The sequence below is a fragment of the Buteo buteo genome, chromosome 11, assembly GCF_964188355.1.
Source record: "Buteo buteo chromosome 11, bButBut1.hap1.1, whole genome shotgun sequence".
NCBI classification, from domain to species: Eukaryota; Metazoa; Chordata; class Aves; order Accipitriformes; family Accipitridae; genus Buteo; species Buteo buteo.
The window spans coordinates 5301819-5325212 of record NC_134181.1 but is presented as its reverse complement, the minus strand read 5'-3'; the positions used below and the strand labels follow the sequence as shown (position 1 = coordinate 5325212).

The 23394-nt window shown below is 43.9% G+C and overlaps 1 protein-coding gene across 1 annotated transcript; it reads left to right on the top strand.

The window, feature by feature from the left end:
- Positions 1–386: 386 nt before the first annotated feature.
- On the top strand, positions 387–11923 carry HSD17B2 (hydroxysteroid 17-beta dehydrogenase 2). The gene is made up of 5 exons (XM_075039367.1): positions 387–663; positions 5214–5426; positions 5750–5935; positions 9046–9183; positions 10803–11923. Exons 1-5 carry the CDS (start codon positions 387–389, stop codon positions 11159–11161), a joined length of 1173 nt encoding a protein of 390 aa, XP_074895468.1. The 3' UTR covers positions 11162–11923.
- Positions 11924–23394: the final 11471 nt, after the last annotated feature.

Below are 23394 nucleotides of genomic sequence, written 5' to 3'. Positions count from 1 at the left end.
GAAATTCAAACTATTTCCATAAAGGAAGCTGTTCTTTTTTCACTGGCCAGGAAAATGTATTTTAAACATATAAAACATATAGAGGTTAATTTTTTCCTGAAGCAAGTGCTTGCTACATCGTGTCCATTCCCAGTGCTGTCAATCATTATCCAGCCAGCTTATTGTTCAGAGGGTGGAGCTGTCAGGCAGGAGTAATAAAAGGTAAGAAAAGGAAAGCTCCTACTTCTTGCTGATGTCAAAGGTAAGTGAGATTATGGCAAACCTTTAAACAGAGTCCCCTTTCTCTGCCCCACCCCCTGCTCCTATATAACCCGGGCTGCATTTAGCAATACCTGCTTTTACCCGGCCGGTGCTGGGGTGCGTGTGCCTGCTCCTCGCCCCTGCCGATGGATGCTCTCGCCAGCAGCCCCTTCGGATGGTTCTGCGCGGGCGTCACCGTGCTTTTTGGGGTGACCCTGCTCTGCATGGCTAAGAGGAGCCCGGTGGAGAAAGCAAATGTGCTGGTCTGGAGGCTCCTGCCCGTCTTACTGGGGCTGCTGTGCGTGGCCACGCTGGGGGCTGCCGAGGGGCTAGTGGTTTTTTGCGGCACGTGCCTCGTCTCCTCCGTGTACCTGGGCAGCAGGGCGCTGCTGCCCGTGGGCGACAAAGCCGTGCTCATCACAGGTAAGGTGCCACAGATGCGCTCCGGGAAGCGAAAAAAAAAAACCCACCCGGCTTTTCTTACAAGTGGGCTGGAAAACTTTGTGTCCTCGGGTGAGGTATGTATGAAATGCATGCTTGTAAGGTTTCCTTTTTTTTTTTGCTCGTTTTATTTGCTTTGCCGGAGATGTTTTTTTCCAGGTAAATAAGTGTTCTGAAATTAAGTAGAAAAGCATCTTAATAGATGCTGTTATTTTTTAGTGTCTCATTTAATCTTTACAAGTAGCTTTTTAGACATACTTGTGAAATTAACTGATGCAAAAAGCATAAGAATACTTAGGATGGTCTAATTTTTTAGGAGAGACATTAATTTCTGGAAGCCGTCAGAACACTACCTTCATACATTACTTTTGTTTACTTGAATTTATCGCACTGGTTACGGTCGTACGGTTATCTTTTGGTGTATGCGTTTACACGGTGCACGCTGTGTATATCATGCATATGTTTCAAGACACTGGTTTGGTGCCATCTCTTTGAAACAATGTATGAAATCATTTGGGAGTGAGAAATTTCCTTCACTAGCAGTGAAAGTTCAGAGCTAAGGAATTCAGTCTCTGTTAACACTCTGACCTACTCGATACCCACTTTTAGTTTGCAGGGATGGCATTTTTGTAGTTTTATGGCTTTTCTCCTGTTTCTTCTAAAACTTTAAATGTTGTTTATTTGTCTTAATCAAACCTTTAAACCAGAGAGCCTGCCAACTGCTTCTTGCGCTGTTAACTTGCTCCTTTTTGTTTTATCTTCTATTTTTCCCCTCTGGAAAGCTACATTAAGTTGCTTTGGTTTATATAGCTATTTCTTGCAGAATTTCATTTTGTTTTATAGGGACACCTGGAAATAATTTAGATTTGCCTAGCAAGCATTAATATGGGGGTTAAATACAAATGTTAAGAGAGGACAAGATGAGCAGCAAGTTCTCCCCTCAGGGTTTATCTGCCAGCTGGCTTTCTCCCTGCAGGTGTATCAGATGAAGATAGATATGAGGCAGGGGGGGAATAGGGAGCACTCCTTTCCCACCCCTGCAGACAGGGGTTGCGCTTTCACTTGGGCATATTCTTGCTTTTTACAAGACTGCAGTTCTTCAGGAAAAAGCACTCTCTCAGAGCTTACCTGCTCTAGAGAATTTGAATTAGAGCAATACAGGGGAGCGAAGAACGTTTAGGCATATTTCAGCGAGCAAATGTGCTTTCTTTGTACCTGTGTTGCAACTGTCCTGAAGAAATGCAAGTTTGGACACCTCTGACAGCTGATGCATCAGAGGAGGCTCTTCTTGGTCTTTATGTGAGTCCAGACTGGTATGTAATCAATCAAACCCTCCATCAACTGAAACAAAAGTTTTACTTAACGCATTTCTTGGTTAAATTGCTCTGATTGTAGTTCTTCTCCCCATACCAACTGTAGGATGTGTGTCTGTGGGCATGTGCAAGGTGCCTTTAAATCAATTTTGGTGTCATTTTCTCCTATTTAGACAAGACCTGAGGCAGGCACTTCATGGGAAATGGTGATTTTTTTAATATTTTTTTTTTTTTTATCTTTTTTTAAACACTCCCCCTCCTTTTAGCCCCACAAGGTTGAGGAATGCTGCTGTGCTCTGGGCAGCTGCCACATATCACTTGTGAGACAGCTGCCCTTGGCCAGAGGGTGGAGTAATCTGTGCTTCTCTCCCTGGGTTTTGTCAAATATTGATCTGGTCCCCTTTGGATGTCCCTTGTATGGGTGCTGCTGTGCATTAATTATTTAAGCTGGCACTTCACCGGAGTACCATGACAGGGGAAAACTGTGCCCAGTTGTCAAAATGCTTTTTCACATGAATAACTGTGGGCATATGAGCAGTCTTAAAGTCACTGGTGAAACATTTCTTATTGAACGTCTTGCTGGGAGTGAGTATCCTCAGTGTCCTTAAACAGAAGCTCATGGGCATGCCAACACTTTAGTTTGGTAGACCCAATAGCCAGCTTCCCTACAAATTCAATTACCGTGAAGATCCAAAGTAGCAGGAATTGTAAAATTCTGTTATTCTGTGTGCAGCTGCATGAATTTCTCCAGTTAACTTGGTCTTTTCGTTCTTGATGTGTGACTTGGCGTTTCTGATGCTCAGTGTGAGTTGATGACAAATTCTCAGTAACAATTCAGTTACAGTCCGTAGTGACTGCATTTCTTATAATATATCTTCTTATCATTCACAAATTGCTTTTTTTTTTTTTTTTGACATAGAAGCAAAGGGCGGGGGGTGGAATTCTTCCCTATGGAGACCTAATTACTGTTTGAATTTTGAGTTGAAGGGTAGAGTTTCTCTGGACTTCAGTGCCAGGTCTGAAAGTCAAATCAGGGTTGTTTTGATAAAAGCTGGGGACAAACCCAGCGGCAGGCACAGATAAACACTGCTTTTTATTTCCTTCTCAGGGTTGCTACACCCATCCCTAGTTGTTGAGCACTCTGCCCCTTCCCAAGTTAAAGCTGCGTTGTAAAACTTAGTGTGTAGCTCTGTGGCTGTGTACTTGCTGGGAAGAATGAAAGGGGAAGGATTTGATCCAAAAATAGGGTTTTTCACTAAAAGAAAAAGAAGGAAAGACACCCCACCCTGAAACCCAGAAATCTGTCATGTCTTTGGGATATATGCAGGCCTTTTCATGTCTCTCTAGGGAATTCCAAGAATGCAAGGTTGTTGTCCTCTTCTCTTTCGGGCCAGGGCTGTGAGAAATAAAGTGTGATATATGTGGTGCTCTGGTGCATCCTCAACAAACTGCAGACTTTAAAAATGCCAAAAAGCTGCTGCCTTTTTTTTTTTTTTTTTAAGATTAAGTAGTGCATGAGTAATTCTTTTCAACATCTTGCACTGATTGATCCGGGCATTTAGTATGTGTTTCTTTCAGGTCACCTGAAATTAATTTTTTTCACCTTTCATGACTAAAGCCCTGGTTAAAAGACAGAACCCGGAAATGAAGATCTAGCATGATTAAGATGAGTCTTTTTGGCAGTCAAGTTCTATTGACTATGGATTTTGAGTGCAGGAGCAGGCCTGTGAATAACTATGTTAATATCCGCCTTGGTGTGCCAAAATCCCAGATTAACCCTTATGACTTTCTGGTAGGGTTAAGTAAGGAGTATTGCAGCTCATTCATGGATGAGGAGACAGCAAAAAAACCGGCAGGAGTTCCAGTCCTTTGTCCCACATTCAGGTTTCCAGCCATGCAGGTGGGTTTGGAAGCTGAGAATTTATGTAATAAATTGCTGTTGCAGGAGATAACCAAGCCCTGGGGTAGCTCCACAGATCTCTGTGCACATCAGCATCCAGGAGCGTTCTTTGCTGCAATACGCTGGAGGGTGCGGTGCAATATTGTGGGACATGCTGATGTATCTCTGCTTTCCAGTGTGAAAACTGCATTAATTTCTTAAACTCCTCATTTTCCTCCTGATATTGTCCTTTGCAAAACTCCTGCAGCACAGTCCCTATAAGCTCCTTCCCTGTCTCTAGCAGAGCCCTGTGTTCCTTCATTCGGAGTCTTGGTGGGCAGATGGGTGAGATGTTTCTTCCCTTGCTAAGAAGTTTCTCTGTAGATGGGAAGAATGGAAACTGGAATTAAAAAAGACACCAGGAGAGAAAACACTTAAAAGTGTCTTAAGATAGCGGCAGCTAAATACTGTGTCAAAGGGAGACACCTGAGATTCAATCAAATTATTTGTTAAATATTCATCATTGTTACCTGGTGGGAAGAACTGCACAGTTGTGATCGCAGCGATCGTTGTTGTGTATTTGCTCTAATAGTGCTTCCTGCATTTGGTAGTTCATTGCTTCATGGGGAGTAAGTCTGGAAGAGGACACAGTGGATAAAAGAAATTCTGATGTAAGTTTGCATGAATTAAATAGCTGGTACTATCTGGCTTAGCCTAAAAATGCCTGAAGCTTTCTTAGGGTTTGAAAGCATTGAACTCCTTTGCAGGTAAACAGTTGCTTAGCTTTGGCTTGGTTGCAGCCTGTGACAAAAAAGTGTTTATCAGAAGGATCTGGATGGTAGGTGCTTGAATAAAATAATGCTACTTCTTTGAATTAAGAAGCAGAAACCAACAATTTGATTTCCAATGCCATAAAATTGCTTTGTCCGCCTGAGATTTCAAATTAAAATATTTGTGGTTTTTCTCTTTTTCTTTTTTTTTCCTAGCTACTTTTGTTATCAGGTTTCAGTCTGAATATCTGTATGAACCCAGTCTAGGGTTTTATTTCCTCTGTATGTACGAAGTAAGTCTTAGAATCTGTCAGTGGTAGAGCATGAGCTGATGCCATCAGCTCTGAGCCAAGAGGACATGGTCTATCAATCTTTGTGGAACATGCAAAGGTCCAGCTCCTCGAACCTTCAGATCTGAACCTTTCTGCCTACTGTCATATATATTTCAGTGACTTTATTTCATCATCTTTTTGGTTAGATTTGCATGTATATCCAATGCATGCCTCTCTATTTTTTTTAATGATATTTTAAAACAGACCCGCTTTTCAGTTGTCTTTTTGATGCTTTCAGGAAGCGACACTGGGTTTGGACATGCACTGGCTAAATACCTGGACAGCTTAGGTTTTGTTGTGTTTGCTGGGGTTTTGCATAAGGATGGACCTGGAGCTGAGGAACTGAGAAAAACCTGTTCTCGGAGACTCTCTGTCCTGCAGCTGGATATAACCAATGCCACCCAAGTCAAGGAAGCCTATCTAAAAGTCTCAGAGAAGGTGCAAAATACAGGTACAGCTTTTTTTCTATTCTAATGGGAGTACTAATGTGGCTGCTTACAAGGTGCATGTCTTAACTGTCGGCTGCATTGTGGCTTCTGTGTGTAGGTTATTTCCACACCACAGTCTGTGGGCAATCAGGGTATTTATATTGATGACTCCTGCTTTCTGGGACATATGAAAAATGCTGAAGGCTGTTCATGGAGTGGGTACTGCGTATCTGTCGCTGCAGATCACCTCCGCTTTGATCTGGAGGCACCATCCAGCTCATCAGTTTAATCTTTATGGAGTTGATTTCCCACTGTATAGCAGCCATGTGCTTTCTCCTCTTCCCAGGGCTCTGGGGAGTTGTGAACAACGCGGGCATCCTGGGCTTCCCTGCCGGCGGCGAGCTGCTGCCCATGAGCATGTACAGGCAGTGCATGGAGGTGAATTTCTTTGGCGCTGTAGAGGTGTCCAAGACCTTCTTACCATTACTTCGGAAATCCAAGGGGAGGCTGGTTAACGTGTCCAGCATGGCAGGTGAGTCGAACTAAAGCACCAAATACGTTTCTGGTGCAACAGAAAAAACGCCTAACTTCCTTGGCAAAAATTCCGAGGAAGGTGTCGGTTGGTCTTGCTTGTCAATACACCTAGGGAATCAATATTTAGGTAATAAGTGCAGGTTTTGCTTTTTTTTGGGAAACTATTTCCAGAAAACAGCCCTTAAAGAAGAAGAGTTTAATCTGGCTAAAAATATGTTATGTAAAAGACAGTAAAATTCAGATCTTGTGTTATAGATGCTGGGAGTGATAGCTTTGTGAGCTTCCAGAAAGATGGGTGGTAAATCACAGATGTTTTTATAACATGTTCCAGCAGAAGTCTGTGACCACCTCAGTTTGTGTGTCATTGAACCACACTGTGGAGATGCCCCAAAGCTGTCTGCCTTTCGCAGAGACAGGCTCTCTTCCATTTGGGCTGGTTACACCTCAAGTTTCAACCTTTTCGTAGTACTGTGGGTTAAAATTGGAGCATAAATATCTTTTTGGGTAAGTTCATGACACTTGCCATTTTTTAACAGTCTGTAATAAATGCTGGATATTTCACTTGGGCAGCTCCACCTCTCCACCCTCGTAGGGCTCAAGTGCTGTAGTTAGGGTGAGAAAGCACAATGATAAAACACCTGCTGAAGAGTAACATTTAATTCTTCAAGAGCAGAAGCCAATTTTATTTTTTGCTGCATCCTACGGTTCTTTCCTGAGTGCACAGTCCTAGAGCATGGTCTGCTTATAACCTGGGACCTGAAGAGAGTGTGAGTTTATATTTTTTAAAAAATATTTTAGATATCTTCTTAAAAATACTTTAGCCTAACTTATTAGCAAAGTGGTACTTTTTCAAAAATAAAATAACTTTAAAAAAAATTATTAACAGCATATAATATGCTTTCCAGTTTTGTCCCATAAATTGGATCCTGTGCTTACTATATATATGTCTTTATAACATGAGCTTCTATTCTAGGAGGACAGCTGAGATGCTAAGATGTAGGAACCGAAGTAATACAGTATCTGGTAGCCAACAGCTGAGGAGCAAGAATGCTCCTTTGAAAATGAGACCTGCTAGAAGCAAGATGTCACAGTGCCAGAAAGTGTTTTGGTTTAAGACCTCTTAAGGATTTACCATATCGTCTGCTTCCCAAATTTTCCTTTGCCCTGTCTGCTTGGACCCTTCTGTGCAGCTGGTGTCCACCCAAATCCTGCTGTCTTGCTGGGGTGGCTTGTGAAGGTGTTACCTTGCGTTCACAGCTTATGTTGAGGATGTGGCTTCAGCCTAGCTTTGACATAGTCATCTTCTGTTTTCTTTTTATAATCCCGAGTAGGTTTTGTATCTGCACACCTGTGTTTATGGCTTGTTGCTGACACTTAAAGAAATCAGGACTGAATGATCAGAAAGACCTTTCTGGTGCTGCTCTGCTCACCAGCCCTTGCAAGCACAGAGCCAGAGGACAGACCTCTGTTTTCTCTGAGCACCCAAGTGAAGCTTGCGCTTTTGGTGTTTTGGGGCAGATGTCTTAATTCTTGGCATGAATCCCCAAGCTGCATTGCAGGGATAAATGGAGAGCTTCCCTGTGGTAATTTGCCCTTACGGGACTCGATAATGACCTTGCTTAAACTGTAGCTGTTCGCACAGATGTTCTTGCATGCGGACCAGTTTGAGTAAATAGCTTCCTCTTAATGCAGGGTCTGAGGGTCCTTTGGTAAAACATTAGCAGAAAAGTTAGCAAGGACTCATTGTGCTGAATCTATTCCTGTCTCTGTAGAGCTAATTTAACTGGACTCGAGGTTAGCCTGACCTCAGAGAAAAATGTATGTGATTCAATTGGCTCAAATCAATTGAAATTCGAACTTATTCAGATGCATACAGAAGAATAATTAACATTTAACTGGCCTGACTTCTTCAAAGGAATGACTCGGTGTAAGAAGCGCCTGTGACACCTTGGTCATTACAGTACAAACCCAATAAATGGCACCAGTGGCTTACCTGAAAATTCCCCTGTATCAAAGTATTTGCTTTTAGAGATTCAAATACACGGAGATAAATATAAAATGTTTGAAATGGAGGCCATACCGGAGGATGTGCCCAGCTGCCCATGCAGGCAGGAGAAGGAGTGATGTGCCCCAAGGAGAAGGGTTGCCCATTCTGTTCTCTCCTCTCTGCTGTGCCAGCACAGCCCATGGTGGCTCTGATCACCCCTAAATCTGGCAGCGATACTCTGTGGGGTGATAACACCAACCTTGTGGAGAAAGTGGGGGGGCTGAAGAAGGGGAAGATGCTCACATCAAAGTGTCTTTGGATTTTTCTAAAGCTGAAGAAGTGACAGTCTGCCACTTTTTGGAACAGAGGAAAGCTCTGTATTTGGAAGATATTATCTTCTGGAAGCTTTTGTTTTGTAAACATATGGATTTATTTTAAATTAATCTAAAATACTGACTGTTTTCTATCTTCTCCATCTGAACAACTGCTTCTGGGATTGGAGAAGATGGGATATAAGTATAGGCAGGGGATCTGCTTCTGTGATGGGTCTCAGGGAGTCCTGTCACCTGGGGGCTGTGATTCCAGCTTTGGTTTCTCCACAGAGGTTTTCTCCACTCTTGCCCTGTTGCCTCTGGTCTTGCTGAAACTAGCTGGAGAGAACTGGAAGATAAGTTGGCTTTATAAAGCTAGAATTGAGATTACTTACCCTGTTGTAACTGTGGTTTATAGTAGGAGCTTCAAATTCGTGTTATGGTGACAAGAACAGCGGTGTTAAACTGTTGCTTCACTATTTATATGAACTAAAACATTATCTGTGTTTCTGAAACTAACAATCATAATTTTCAGCAGTTTTTACCTTTAAATGCAATACAGTTTATTTTTTCTGCCACACAAGGTGTCTTATCAAGTGTTACTGAGCGTAACTGCTATAAGCAACTGCTAATTTACAACTTTCACTTTTTTTTAACCTCTAGAAAGAAATTATTCCCTCACTGACTTGTCTTTAACCTCAGTGAGAGCCGCATAATTTTGGTTGCGCTATAATCTTCCTTCTAAATCACGAAAATAAAGGCTGGAAAAAGCCACTGCCGAGCTTTATCATGTTTATATTGCTCCTGCAGGAGGCATTCCACTACCGAGGTGTGCTGCATACGGTGCATCAAAAGCAGCTCTGTCCATGTTTTCTGGAGTAATGAGGCAAGAGCTTTCCAAATGGGGAGTTAAAGTTGCTGCAATTCATCCGTCAGGCTTCCGAACAGGTTGGTATTTGACATTTCAGGTAGTTCTTTCTGCCTCGCCTCTTTCCCTCTAGTCCAGCATCCTCAAGCAGAGCCCTGAGTGATTCTCAGCAGTCGGACTTTTTTCCCCCCATTCTTCACGTTGGTTATGGAAATGAAGATTGGCGTTTTGTGCGAGGGATGTTCCCTCTAGTTCTGCACGCCGCCTGCCTCTGCCTCGCGAGTGTAGCCATCCTCCTGGGCAGAGCTCTCCCTTCGCTTTGAGGCCGGGCAGGGTTCAGGCGGTGGGTGCCTTGCCTTTGCTCGAGCTTGGTTGAAGTTAACAAACCCAGCGTCGCGGTGCCTTTGAGTGTTACAGCTTGCTTGTCCTGCGTGAGAGCTTCAGGACTCGCTGTCAGTCCTTTCTCAACATCAGAGCTCTCTTTATTGCTCAGTCTTCCATCAAAGTATCTGCAGCAATACCTGCCATCCCGCTTGCTTGCTGTCAATATGACTCTACGTAGTCTCTGATCTTTCCTCTCCGCTCCTTCCCTCCGCTGCGCTCCTGCTGCTTTCTGTTCCAAACCTTCTGCTGCTGCTCTGAGCGCTTTCTGCAGAGCCCGTCCGGGTTTCAGACTCGTCTCCCTCTCCACGCACCCTCGCTGCACCCCGTGCCCACCCGGGAGCAGGGTGGGTGTCACGCAGGTCCCCCCCTCTGTGGGCACGCCTGGCAGCTACCCGAGGACAACGTCAAATCCCATTGCTGCCTACTCAGCAAGTCCTGGTGACTTAATGGAGATGATTTTTATGCCGATGAAAAGCAAAATGGTCTTTTTTCATAAAAACCCGCTCCCTTGAATGCCTCCCCTCCTGGGGAAGGGCGCTGCGGGGCACTGGGCTCTGGCAGCACCTGGGTGGTCAGCGGTACCTGCCTGAGGTTTTACCTTCAGGTCCCTGCTTAGCTGTCATCAGACTGCTGGATGTAAACTTCATGCATGAAAACAAGTCCCGGTATTTGAGATTTAAATATTTATTTAAAGATTTTTCTTTATTTGTAGTGCTTAATTCATGAGAGTTAGGCAATAAATGCATTCGAAAAGCCACTGCTTTCATGTGTACTTGATGCAGATGGGGGGGGGAATAGATTTTTTTTTTTTTTAATCTGGTCTAATACAAGCCTTATCCTTCATGAAACTAGTTATTGAAATACCAATGTCACTCGCGAAAGATGAGCTTAGCACTTGGCCAGCCCAAGTGAATCCTGTTCATCCTAGTTTTCCTGTCTTTCCTCAGTCGCTCATATCAATTAGTAAATACTGATTAGAAACAGTCACAAAATGAATAAGGACAGAATGGCAAGGAGGCAGGGGGGGAGGAAAAAATGCTGACTTGGCTGTGGGAGCCTTTTTAGGTAGAGCTGGTAACCAAATGGTGCATGAACCCCACGCTTTTTGTGTAGTCTGTGCTTTGTGCTTTCCCTTCTCTTCCAGGTAAAAGCACTCGCAGCTAACCAGTTGTTTTGTCTGTTCTTCAGTGGCCCAGTTTAGAACAGCCGTGACTCAGGCCGGTGGTGGAGAACAACTCATTGACTATTAATTATAGATGAATTCTTTTCATTCAGCCCCCAAACCACTTGCTATCCTGTGATGTCGCTCCTGCAGGTATACAAGGCACATCCAACGTGTGGGAGAAGCAAGAAAAGGAGATGATGGAGAACCTCCCAGCAGACACAAGGCAAGACTACGGTGAGGACTACCTCCTGGGGCTGAAGGACTACCTCCTGCGCATGCCCGCGTACTGCGAGGCCGACCTCTCGCCCGTGCTGAGCGCTATCCTGCACGCTTTGCTGGCCAAGAGACCGCAGGGCGTGTACACCCCTGGCAAAGGGGCTTACATGTTCCCCTGGGTCTTCTGCTACCTTCCTCTCTGGTTCTATGACTTTTTCGTTAGTAAGATGATGAATACGGAGTCTGTCCCAAGGGTGCTGAGAGCATCAGAAGCTAAAAGCAAGAATCTCTAAGGTATCCAGCAGTGTTTGTCTTACTTGATAACTGGGAAAAACTCTATTTTAAGACACTGCTATTTATTGTACTGTCTTTATTAAATTGCATTTACACCGCCTTGCAAACAGAGGTAAATCTTTGCGTTAAGAGTAATGTTCAGGAAAAGCAGCGGATAAACAAAAATAGAAAGCTATACCCAGATGGGGCATTTTTTTAAGAATTTCAATGTTTTCCTGATGTCTTTGTATCCTGCCTTCTGTGTAATGTATCTCATGAAGTTATACAGTTCTTGTCTGCTTCAAAAGGCACCACCAACACACAGACAGATGTATAACCTGATTTTTAGAAAGAAACAAACCAAAAAAATCCTTGAGAGTCAACAACCTCCTTAAACATTATAAGGAGTTGCATATATTCCTATCATTGGAGGGATTTAGAAATGTCTAATGCAAATCTTTCTTACTGCAGCTTCCGCCTAATGTTTGGGGTTCTTTTTGGTTCTGTTGCTGTTGGACCTGAGAAATGATTGACCTTTTTTACCCCTGAGTTTTGTGAAGTATAGTTGTGATTTCTATAATGTGTCCTCTTTGCTAGACTAAGCAACATAAGTTAGTTGGGGGAACAAAGACAGCTCAAGACCTTCACGAAGAAGAAAACAGTCTCCTTCCTATAATATTAGAAAAAGTAATAGTGAGTATATCAGCTGCTAATGTGATATGGCTGTCTTGGTCATTCTGTGTATTGCCTGTGTATGCCTGTGCTTCTCTAATTATTAGTAAACTCTGATCTCACTTCTGCTTTTTGTACAATTCCTTACTTGGTTCTGGGTTTATGAAGTACTCGCGTTTTTGCCCATTTCTCCTGACACCTTCCTGTGCCTCCCTCTGCTTTGGGGAGAGTTTGTGCTCACTCCTCTAAGATCAGTCAGTCTTCAAGCTGGCTTTACTGGAGTCCAGTGTCCACCTTCTGATAGATTTTGGTCGCTCCCCTTGCCTAAATTCATTCTAGGAACACGGGATGCCCTCCCTGCTGCTGGTTGTCCCTGTGCCCTATACCATCAAACTCCCATCAATGCCAAGAGGTTGGGCAGACTCACCTATATTTTTCCTATCCTACTCCCTTTTTGCATTGCCTGTCTCATCCTCGGGCTTGAAAGGCTGTGATATTTTGAAAGAAAGCCTCATCCTCCTGTGTTCCCTGGTTTGGCCATCTGTCCTGTGCCTCGCTTTGACAAGAGGCATTTCTTTTCCCATGATGAAAAATTAAAAATCATTACATTCTGGGCTTTAAACGTAGATGTACTTTTTTCCTTTCCTTTCTGAGCAACTGCTAGTCTTCTGTCATAATCCTACTCACGCGATGTACTCTTACAGTCAGCTGAACAAAATCACAATTTGATTTGCATCTGTAGTATTTCTTCCATCTCCTGCAACTTTTTACATCAATGCAAGACTCCTGTAAATGCACAAAGGATGCTCAGCAGACTTGGCCCACCATTTTAGTTTGTGCAGCAGTGTGGAAATCCTCCTGTCCTGTACATTTTGTCATGATTACTGCTTTTGCTGCTGAGGCTTATCTCCTTGCGGGTTTATATCAGTCCCCTGATTACAGACTTTTGCTTCCCTTTGAGAAAGTCTGGCCAAAATTGTTTTTCACTCAGAAAATCTGGGATTATTTCAATCTCTCTGCCCATTTCTTCCTTAATCTATTTCCCCAAATTTTATTTTTTGTCAGCAAAAGTGCATAATAAAAAAAAAAATACATTTAGTAACTGGATCGTTGTGACTCTTCTTCTGTCTCATCTGACCCTTTGTGCTTTTGGGGACCGGTGCTACAGCCCTTCCTTTCCTGGGCTGGCCTTCTTCCCATAGTAGGGGAGCACCAAGGAGGAAGGTGGTGGGGACCTTCTCCAGGGCAAAATGGCAGTCGGTGCCTTGTTTTGGGCAGGACGTGATCCCAAATGGCTCAAAGGCAGCTCACGAGCTGAAAGGAAAGGTGGGTGCAGAGCCGAGGGGCGCACTGGGTGGCAACCTCTGAATTTTGGCTATCTTCAGGGTGAGGGAACTTGCTGCCTGTCAGCTCATCTCCATCTTGGATGGAGGTGGTTGTTTTTTCACTTCACACCCAATTTAGGTGTAACTTAGGTGGGCTGGAATTTTGCCCTTAGGCGCGTAATACATCATACAACCAAAATTCCTCTTAGCAGCCAGTTAGCTCTTTTGCATAGTAATCTTCTTAACAATCTTTAATTGTTGTTTTGTTATTTGTCTGTGGTTATAGAATGTATTTTTTTTCTCCCCTTCACTTTCTTAATGGGAGTATTATTTTGCACATTGCGGACATATTAAACTAGGCATCTACATGGAAGATTCATTTTTTTTTTTTTTTAACTTTTATTTTGCAGGAAATTTGTGTTCTAAATAGTCATTTTACATCACCTAACTACAAAGATATTTTAGCAAGTCTCAAATAAGTGTGGTATCAAAGACTGGCATTATTTTGTTCCTACAGGGATCTTACTTTGTGTTTTAAAGACAATTCTGTTGTAACACTTTATCAAATTGTGTATCATTTAATGGGCTGTAGCAAAAGAAATTTACTTCTAATACTAATGGCTTGCATTGCAAGTAATCCAAACTGTGAGGCTAGGAGAACTGCAAAATAAATCGTGGGTGTTTGTGGCCAAGGCACCCATGTGGATGATAACGCTGATGCTAGCTTGTGCTCTCAAGGACCAGTGTCTAGGTGTTATGCTCCTTTGCTTACTGTAAACACTGATCTGATTCAAAGCTATTTTAGGGGTGGGAAGAGAGGATGTTTAATTCTAGCAGTGGAAACCATTGTGTTAAAAAACCCAAACTAACCACCATGATTTGGGTCTATTTTCAAAGATAACATTTCTAACAAAAAGCATATGGCATGAAGAAAAACAGCTGAGGAATTGAAGGAATTGGCTGTAGCCCTAAAAAAGGGCTAATAAATAATACTCTAAAATGTCCCTTAATGCCCCACACTAATCAAGTGTGTCTATATTAAAACCACACGTGTATAGCTTAAAAGGGGTTATAAGCTGCAGAAATCATGATTAAAGAGTAGATTTTTTTACACATCCCTCCGATCCAGCCTCTGGAATGCAGGTTGTGACCAAGAAGTAAATGCGGTTGGATGCTTTTTACCAAGCAAATCCCTGGCTGGTGTCCTGGGGCTCCCACTCTCCTACTCTGCGTTTATTGCTCTGGCTGACATCTGTTCTTAGTTCATGTGAACAATTGATTTTAAGATATGTAGCTTTGGTGAGACAAAAGGTGAGTTATAAAGTCATTTGTTTTTACAACTTTTTTTTTATTCTGGATCCATTTGCCCTCTTTATGGGGCCCCTGATGACAACCATAGCTAATGCATGCTTCTAGCACTGCGAACTGGGGAAGGGAAGTAAAATATTTTGTGGTTATGTCGCTGGCTGGCCATGGTGGGGAAGTTTTGTTGGCCACCTGTCGAAGGATCATCTCTGCATTTCAAGAAGTGTTAACGTGTGGGACTGTCCATGTGGCTGGAGGTAAGGAAAAGGGCTGGGAAAGTTTAAAGTGTGTTCAAAAGAGGGCTCTGACAGCGAGTTTTGGATAAAACTGGTGGCGTAGGAGAGAGGGGAGAGCTGGGTCACTGAGGGTTATGGACTCATGTGGGGACAGGGATTAATCCTAAAGCTGCTTTCAAGCGTTGTAGGAGGCTGAGCAGCCCTTTCTGTGTCAGGCCGTTTTATGCTGGCTGCCTTGGTAATGTTTATGCACAGCTTTGCTGTTCAAGCCAAAGCCATCAATATAGCATCAAATACATACAGTAATCTTAAAGCCCATTTTTCACTAGTAGAGGCCAAAAACAGGGATGGGGAGAAAGGGAATAGTTGCTTTTTCTAATTTAATGAACATGAAGAGAAGCATAGTAATTTCTGAACTGAAGTATTTAAAGTTCAACTTTGTGACGGTTAAAATGACTTCTTACTGTTAAGATTTAAAAGAATATTAGAGAATCTCCAGATTTTGCCAGTTTAAGTGCCTGCTGTCCTGAGAAGAGAGGAAGTAAATTCCATGTTCCTATAAGTGCATGCCCTGGCATGTATGAGATTTTGTTGTTGTTGTTTATAGTTACGTAAGAAAAGTCATTGTGATTTTTGTATGTATTCTTTGTATCAAGAGGATGCTTGCAGGGAACTTTCAGATCTCAGTGATGTCAAAACACTGGCTTTGCTGTAAATTAACTAGTCTGGGCACAGCGTTGCACAGATACAACTAAAATGGGTCATATTTCATTTCCTTGAATCACAGAGTACACATCTGGCCATCAGCACCCATCTGTGCACCAATAATATTTACAGCAAGTTTGGGACAAATACACGAGTTTTGTCATTTTTCCTAAAGAGATTGGTTCTGGGATCCTTTCTGGGACAAAATGTTGCCTGGTTTAGCCTTTTTATGTCTATGTTTTGGAAACTAGCTGGATTCCCCAAATGATGCAACACCTAAGCATATTGTGCATCACGGAGTCGTCATATTTCTAGGAATGCTCAAACAAAATTCCTTTGAAATAAAATTCAGGCAGGCTTCAAAGGAAAAGCATTCAGATAAAAAGATCTTGGCTCTTGTAGGAAAATTAACAGGAGGGTGTCTGTATTTTTTTTTTTTTCCTTCGTTTCTTAAAGGCGTTAGGATACATAAATGGAAGGTACTGCCACTGCCAGGAAACACCCAGTACATTGGATCCCGAGATGCCTGAGGTGCAATAGTTCCTGCTGAAACTTGTCAGCTGGTGTAGCACTCCCTGGTATGCAGACACCATCGCAGGCAGTATTTCAATAGCCAATGCTTTTGTCATCCAAGCTGAACATCAGAGCTGTTGCTGTTCAATTATAGATGGATTGTGGCAACCTTGAGGCAGTGGGCTTTTACCATAGTAAAAGAGGTAATTGCTTTTATTTTTAAAGCATGACCAAATCATAAATCAAGAATCACTGACATCTCATGAAAGGAGGTGAGTTTTAAATCTCTTTAATAGGATAAATGGGTTTTAAGCATGTTGTATAGGTCATTGTAACCTAGACTAATGAATCTGGCTTTAATAACCTGTATGAAAGTAATTACGGTGATATAAACAGTCTCCACACGTTTAATGCCTGGAATACGTAGGTTAAACAATCCAAGTTTATACCCCTGTTCATCTTGTTGCCTTTAGCTTTGGAAAGAGCGCTGAACAAGCTGGAAACTAATCCTGTGAGCTAAGAATTTGCATCTTGCCAACTGCCATGAGTGAGAAAAGTAAGGACGGCTCAGTGGTCAAAGGATGGCTTTCAAATCCTAGTGGAGCCAGCTCAGCCTTTGCTACTAGTCTGATAAATCAGGATTGCTCTGGAAGGTGCAGAGTTTTGTAGCTCTTTCCACAGAGCCTTTCAGAAGTGACCTCTTAATTAGACTATTTTTCTTCCGAGAGTTTCACATTCCAGCCATGTTTCCGCCCAGCCCAGATGGATTTGGGACTTTGCCCTTGTGGTATAAAAGGACAGGTTTCAAACTTCAAAATAAGAGCTGAAAGATGAAGCAAAGATCAAGGGGTGTGAGAATGAAAGATCTAAAGAAAACAAAATGACAGCCGTTGGTATAAATGGCAGCCAGCGAAGGAGGCCAAGGAAGGAAGCGCGATGGTGCTCAGGGAATGGGTTTGAGCAGATTCAGCTCTGCTGGCAAGTCATGCTCTTGGTCATGGTAACCTACCAGCTGTCTTCCACACCTCCTCCACCACCTCCTTCAACATCCGACTTTAAAAAGTGCTATTTAAGAGACTGTGAACTGTGATAAAATTACTTACTCTGAAGCCTTACTCGTGTTACTTGGTTTTGTAGCATCCCATCCCACCAAACCCTGGGATGGGGGTGACCTGTTCCGAGATGGGGTGTTGTGGCGAGGACAGGGGTGGGTGCTCCAAGCTTGACCTGCTCTCGTGGCTTTGGGTGGTAATGGGAGAAGCAGGTCTTTTAACTCCGTGTCCCTGGGATTGGGGAGAAGATGTTGGCAGTGGGACAACGAGCGTCAGCGCTCCCACACTAAGCCTGCACAAGTCTGGCAGTGCTGACTTCTTTGCTCTCTTTCTTTGGGGGAGAGAATATCACACTGTACTTTGTTTCATAATGGAAAAGAAAATAAAATTTATTGCCCTTTAGCCGTAGTAATTTCCATAGCAGCAATCTGTGAGAGTAGGCGTCGTTGTCTGTCCTGGGTTTCCCGTGGGCATGCACTGTCAGCAACAAGCGCTGACACCAATCCACCAGCGTATGTGGAAACCTCTGAAGCGTGTATGACAGCGAACAAAGCAAACAAGATGGAGAAGATGATGTGCATCTGAGAGCGGCCCGAGGGTGATTTATTCCTCTGCTCTGTGGGCGAATCCTACCTTTTCAGAAAAAGGGTTAGAAATCACTGTTATGGCTTCTGCGTATCTCGGAAAGCATCTTAATGCCTTTAATTTCTCAAACAAACTCAATTCACTGCCTGAAGGACAAAATCCTAAAGGGCTAATTTAATTAAAAAGATGAATGGGGGAAAACAGAGCAAACAAGATACAATTACTGTGTTTCAATGTATATACGGCAACGTAATCATGTAGCATGCTTGGCATAGACGAATTAAGGGAATAAGAGGCTTAAAAACTTAGCATTTTTGAAAATGTTTTATCATGTAGAATTGTGTTAAAAGTTCATATTGGGAGCTGGCTGTTTCATAGTCTCATTTGAATTACATGTTTATGCAATAATATAGCGCCATTTATATCCCTTCACCCCAAATGTCGCCACTACGGTTGCAAATGTGTTGCCTTAGATGTTAGAGTGGGAAGCACTGTTCTTAAAACAAAAAAACCAAACCACAGAAACATCCCCCAAAAGGCACCCACTCACCAGCAGTGACCCAAAAACATGCCTTTGGGCCACGCCATTGCTCCCCCTGCATTTTTCAAGTGTTCTTAAGGATAGGGAAGGGCTTATAGTAATAATAAAAAAAAGGATAGATGTTAAAAACAAGAAGATAAATTATTCTGCGCAGCCTACTGGTTTGGTGTGGAGAAGCAACTGGGATGTGCTGGCAGACCCACATACACCGTAATGGGTGGCTGCGTCCAAGGGGTAGAGGCACAGCAGCCCAAATCCAGTGGTGTCAGCTGAATTTGGGCGTCAGCAAAGGGTGCCGAAGCATGAACGAGGGCAATGTGACGGATGTGCTACGTACCAGGTAGAGCTTAAAGCTAAAAATCTAGCAAACTGGCTTTGTGCTGTGGAGATAAAGGGAGCTCCTGGGCTGGGAGAGGTTGTGTCCTCGCCGGTGCTGAGATGCAGCAGTGGGGAGTCTGCATCACGGGGCAGGAGGCTGCCTGAAGTGGATTTTTTGGTTTTGTTTGTTTGTTTCTTTGGTTTGAAGTCTCTTGAAAGCATTGCTAAGCGTCAGAGATTTCCTCTGTGAGGAAGGGAGGAAATGTGGGCTTTCACCCTAGAGTTATCTGAGACTTTTAATTGCAATATGTGGTGTCAGCACCCCACTATCTGTCTTTTAGGAGATTAACGACTTAAGAGGTGAGTCTTTCTGTCTATGAGGAAAAGATTACAGGGTTGTTTCCTGACTGTGTGAGCTGAGAGGCAGCCCTTGCGACCTTTTGTGTATCTTACTGCAATAAAAATACCCAGTGCCTGCAGAAACTATTCAGTCCCAACCATTTTGAGGGAATTGGCTTAGAAGTGCCAGATGCCTCTGGAAGAGTTAATCTTCCATGTAAGCATTTGCACAACCTCCTGGTATCCACTGAAAGCAGGCATTGTTTTTCATTTTCTCTTCTTACTCTATAGTGCTTGATCAGCTCGAGAGGACACTCTGTTCTGGAAGTGTGTGTCTCTAGGTAAGGAGGGAAAACTGGCTGATGAAATAGGGTTTGCCTGTGGTTGCCCCTCTATTGAGGTCTCATGGTCTCATATTCCTGCCATCACATATGCCACCATGGAAACTGGTTCCCCAGAGCCTCTGCTTGGTCTTGATATGGACTGGTCTTGAAAAGTCCTTGCTCCTTTGCTGTTTGGCGTGCGGCAATACATCTTAGCGGAAGCAGTATTGCCATGGCTAACGCGAAAAGACAGCCGCTGTAAGGCTGATCCTGGCTCTGCTACAGCTTGTGGCAGCTGTGAGGTACCTGGCAGGGTCCTACCTGAACGTGTGATATGCCCACGCAGGCCTTTTTCTTTCCAGAGTGACACTACTACTGTTTGCTCAAGCAGGACAACACTTGCACATCAGAGCTATCTTACAGCTGCCTCCGTCTGACAGCTCCTGAGCGTATTTATCTCTAGGAGTGGAGTCACCGGGAGTGAAGATAAATGTTGGCTCTCCTACGGGGAACGGGCAGTTAGATTTCAGCCGTCAGTATGTCACTGGCACACACGCAGCTTGGCAGGAACGCTCCCAGAGCACCAGCAATGCCTGCGGGGTCCCTGGGCATCTGCACCAGCACGGCCGAGGGCGGCGTCCAGCGCATGTCGCTATTGCAGGACCCCCTAGAGATAAAGCAAATGCTTCCGTAGAGAAAGGAAAGCTCTTCAGGCTTGGTTTCTTGAACCTTTTGGAGCCTTGTTGTAGCCTGGGTTATTCCTGGTTCTTAATGGATGTTTCTACACGTCACAAATTCCTGGTGCAGTAATTAGGTTTTCAATACTGAAGCATTTAAGTCAAGTGTCTTAATTTTTACACTAATGAACTGGGATTCCCCATGGGTTGTCACACAAGCTGTTTCAGCATCACAGAAATCTCTCCATGCCAAATACTGCTGGTGTCCTTTGGGAAGCAGCAGTGGCAGCAGTTTGTTTCTCCCGTGACCCCGCCGTACCGTCGAGCTGTTTGTGCTCCGCTTGTGTCAGGGGTGACTTTGACAACCCAATTCCCTTTAGGCAGCAGAGCTGGTTGCTGATTTTTCCCATGAGCAGCTTTCTACCCACCTCCAACCTAAACCAGCCGAAGCTCCGCTTTCTCCCTGATCCGATTTATTCGGAGATTGCAGTATAACTTGGAAACCGGTGGTAAAAGTGAAAAGTAGGTGTTGCTGGTGCACAACCCGTCTCTTGTTTGGACACATGGAGGAACGTTGCTGGCACCTCTGTGCTGGTGCTCACAGAGACCTGGGGGTAGGACCTTGCTGGCCACCACTCGTTGGTAAAAATACCCCTTCGGACAGCAAAACGTGCTGCTGCCTGCTCGGCTGCGACCCCGCAGTTAACTGTTTAGACAGCAATCAGAGCCAGCAGCAATTTGCCAGCTTATTAACTAGACAATTTACTACACTTTGCTAAATATTTACACCTGAATTTTAGCAACGAATCCTCTCGCATACAGAGATGCTTTGGGCTGTGAGGAAAGATGCAACATACTGAAAAATATAATCCCAAGAATCGCTAGAAGTCACGCTAGTTTTACCCAACATAAATATCTCCTCTGCAGTTGAGCTATGGTCTCTTTAACTCCAACGATCTAATTGTTGTGAGATTTAACAGGGAGACAAGCAGATGATTTAGCTGTTATTCTGTTGTATAGGTAGATGAAGAGGAAAATCAGGCTGGAGTGAAGTGGAGGTAACCACCTGGGGAATTTGAAGAAAAGCAGGGATTTCCATGGCTGAGCTGCATCTGGGGAGACCGGTGTTTTGAGGATGCATCACCTTGATGTGCGCTGCCGAGAGGGACAGGCGAAACGGTTCCCATCTCTGAATGACGGAGGTGAAAATGATGAGAAGCAAGGGAATGCGTCCTGGTGCGTTGCGAGGAGCCAGCAGGAGCGAGCTAATGAGGCATCCTGAACACCAGGCGCAGTAAATGCAGAGTTAGCTGCAGGACATCTGCCATCAAACCTAACGTCGCCTTTCCAAGGTGCCAGGAGATGGCCTTGGCCTGGTGAGCACGACCCACATGGGCAGGGACGTACCCAGGGCTTAACTTGCTAATACTGAACTGCACCCAGCTCCCAGACCAGACTGGTTCTTACTGGTGCAATAATCTTATGGCTCTAGAAAGCAGAGGAAGGTCTCTGACTTGGCAGCTTCGAGGTCATGCATTTTGTAGAAAGATTTTGTTGTCTTTATAAAAACAGCATCGTTGCCCTCATATGCATTTTTGGGACTGGCCATGTGTCTAGTTGCTGGTATTACAGCATTAGACCTGCAGCAGGTAGTTCTCACCGCCTGCCTAGGTCTGTAGGAAGCTGTTTGCAATGAGCAAGTCTGGGCTTCTTTTTGTCTTCAAAAAAAATAGTGACAAAAACAGTGGGAGCCAATCTGAATGAACTATGGAGGTAGTTTGCAATCAGGTGCACGGTACACGCTGTCCCAAATTAAAGCCTTAATTAGTTTGAACAGAAATTAACTGCAAATTTTCTTCCTGGGCTAAGGAAAGAGAGAAGTGCCAACCATTCAGCCTCCTTGCAGTCACACAGCCTCCTCTCCTTTAGCTAAACTCACTGAGCTGAGGCAACCGATATTCTCATCCTAATTAAATACTTATTGCCAGAAATACTTAGAATGGGATTCACAGGATGTTCTGATTAAAATCTAGATCCTTACAAACAACAAAAGCCAAGGGGAAAAAAATACAGGGCTTGACTTTGCAAATGAAATAATATTTCATGCACAGTTCAGAAGAAATTATGAAATCTTCCCAGGCATGAGAACCACTGCAGTTTCATGCGCATGCAGCTGGCTGTCCAGAGTCTTGTCAGGGCTCCTCGTTTGTTTATTCGAAGCAAAAAACATTTTAAGGGGAGGAAGCCAAACCCCAACACCAGCAGCCTCTTTTCTTGTGGTCATCTAATGTTCACCTGGGAAGCACAAAAGCTTTGAAGCCTGTCAGCCCCTCTGCAGGGCTTAACTCTTTGTTCATAAAGTCTGAACAGATAACATAGGTATGAATTAAACAAAACCAAAACATGAAGGAATGAGAAAAACTGTCTCAGCTTTCTGACACTAAGGTTAAACTGGAGAAGCTCTCTCCTCCTTCTCACCTAATCCTTTCCTGACAGCGGGCTCTTGGTTTCTTTCTTTGTGCCCATAATACCCCTCAGGCTGTATCTGCGTAGAGGTCCCCATCAGACAGCATTAATTAAAGTGCATCTCTCTCTCTCCAGAGCCCTTGCACCCCTCTCTTAGGTCCATCTAGGCAGATGCAATTTTTCACCTTGAAACTTCTTTTGCTTCTTCTTTATCTATGTGACTGCCTGGCCGTGCTTCTTAATTAGATGACTGACTTTTATTCTTTCAAATCTTATCCAGAAATACAATTTTTATCAATTCTGCAGAGACTCAGGGAAATATGAATGACAGCCTCTTAATATTCTATGATTTTGCAGCAGCTGCCACCGAGGGCTTGTATGATGATGGAGTTTATGCAGCCAGAAGGGCAAGTTGTTCGGCAGTTAAGCGGGAGACGCTATAGTTGTGTCACAATCTGCCATCTGTCATGACAATACAGCTGAAAAGGCAGAAAGGGTAGAATTTACAGCATGATTGCCTCCTTGCAGTGCCTGGTGTCCTCTTCGTCCTGCAGAAATACCTCTCGCCCTCCGCAAGGTAAAATTGTGGTTGGCCAAAAGTGATGGATGTCTGTGAAGACAGCCATATGGTGGTCAGCGATGGATGGCTGGCCATCTGCGTGCTAACGAACGATACGGGCTTTTCCTGAAGTTACTTCCCAGATGGCAGCAGGAGAGGCTCGGCCCTTCTGCGTCTGGATGTACAGGATCCTGCCATGGATTGAATGGGCAGGGTGCAAAGGGAAGGGAGAACTGGAGATAGCACCAAGATAATCTTACCAGACATAGTAATTCCTGCAAAGCCAGCCTAGTTACTAGTTTGAGGAAGTGTCTTGGACTTTAGAGCAAAGTAATCTTTGCTTTATCGCAGCCAGAGGCCCTCAGCTGGATCAGGAGAGTGAATTAGGCATAAATTTTGGGTGCCAGTAGACACTGCTGAAACACCTACTTAGAAAAACCAGAAATAGGAAAGCTCCTAGAATTCCTGGCAGAGCTAAGCTATGTCTCCTATCCTGGCTTTGAGTTTCAGAAAAGTGAATAGCAGGTCCAGCATTTCCCCTGCAAGGTGCTGAGCGTGGGATCTATTTTCTTTCTGGGACTTTGAATCCCAGGCTTCGTGGTTTGCACTGGGGCACACCAGGCTCTTCCTACCTGGT

What these genes read in the sequence shown, in the direction of transcription:
- HSD17B2 (XM_075039367.1), top strand. Translation starts at nt 387, where the DNA reads ATGGATGCTCTCGCCAGCAGCCCCTTCGGATGGTTCTGCGCGGGCGTC. An exon ending in AGAGAAGGTGCAAAATACAG is followed by an intron (nt 5,427 to 5,749) that starts GTACAGCTTTTT and finishes TCCTCTTCCCAG; the next exon opens with GGCTCTGGGGAGTTGTGAAC. An exon ending in TAACGTGTCCAGCATGGCAG is followed by an intron (nt 5,936 to 9,045) that starts GTGAGTCGAACT and finishes TTGCTCCTGCAG; the next exon opens with GAGGCATTCCACTACCGAGG.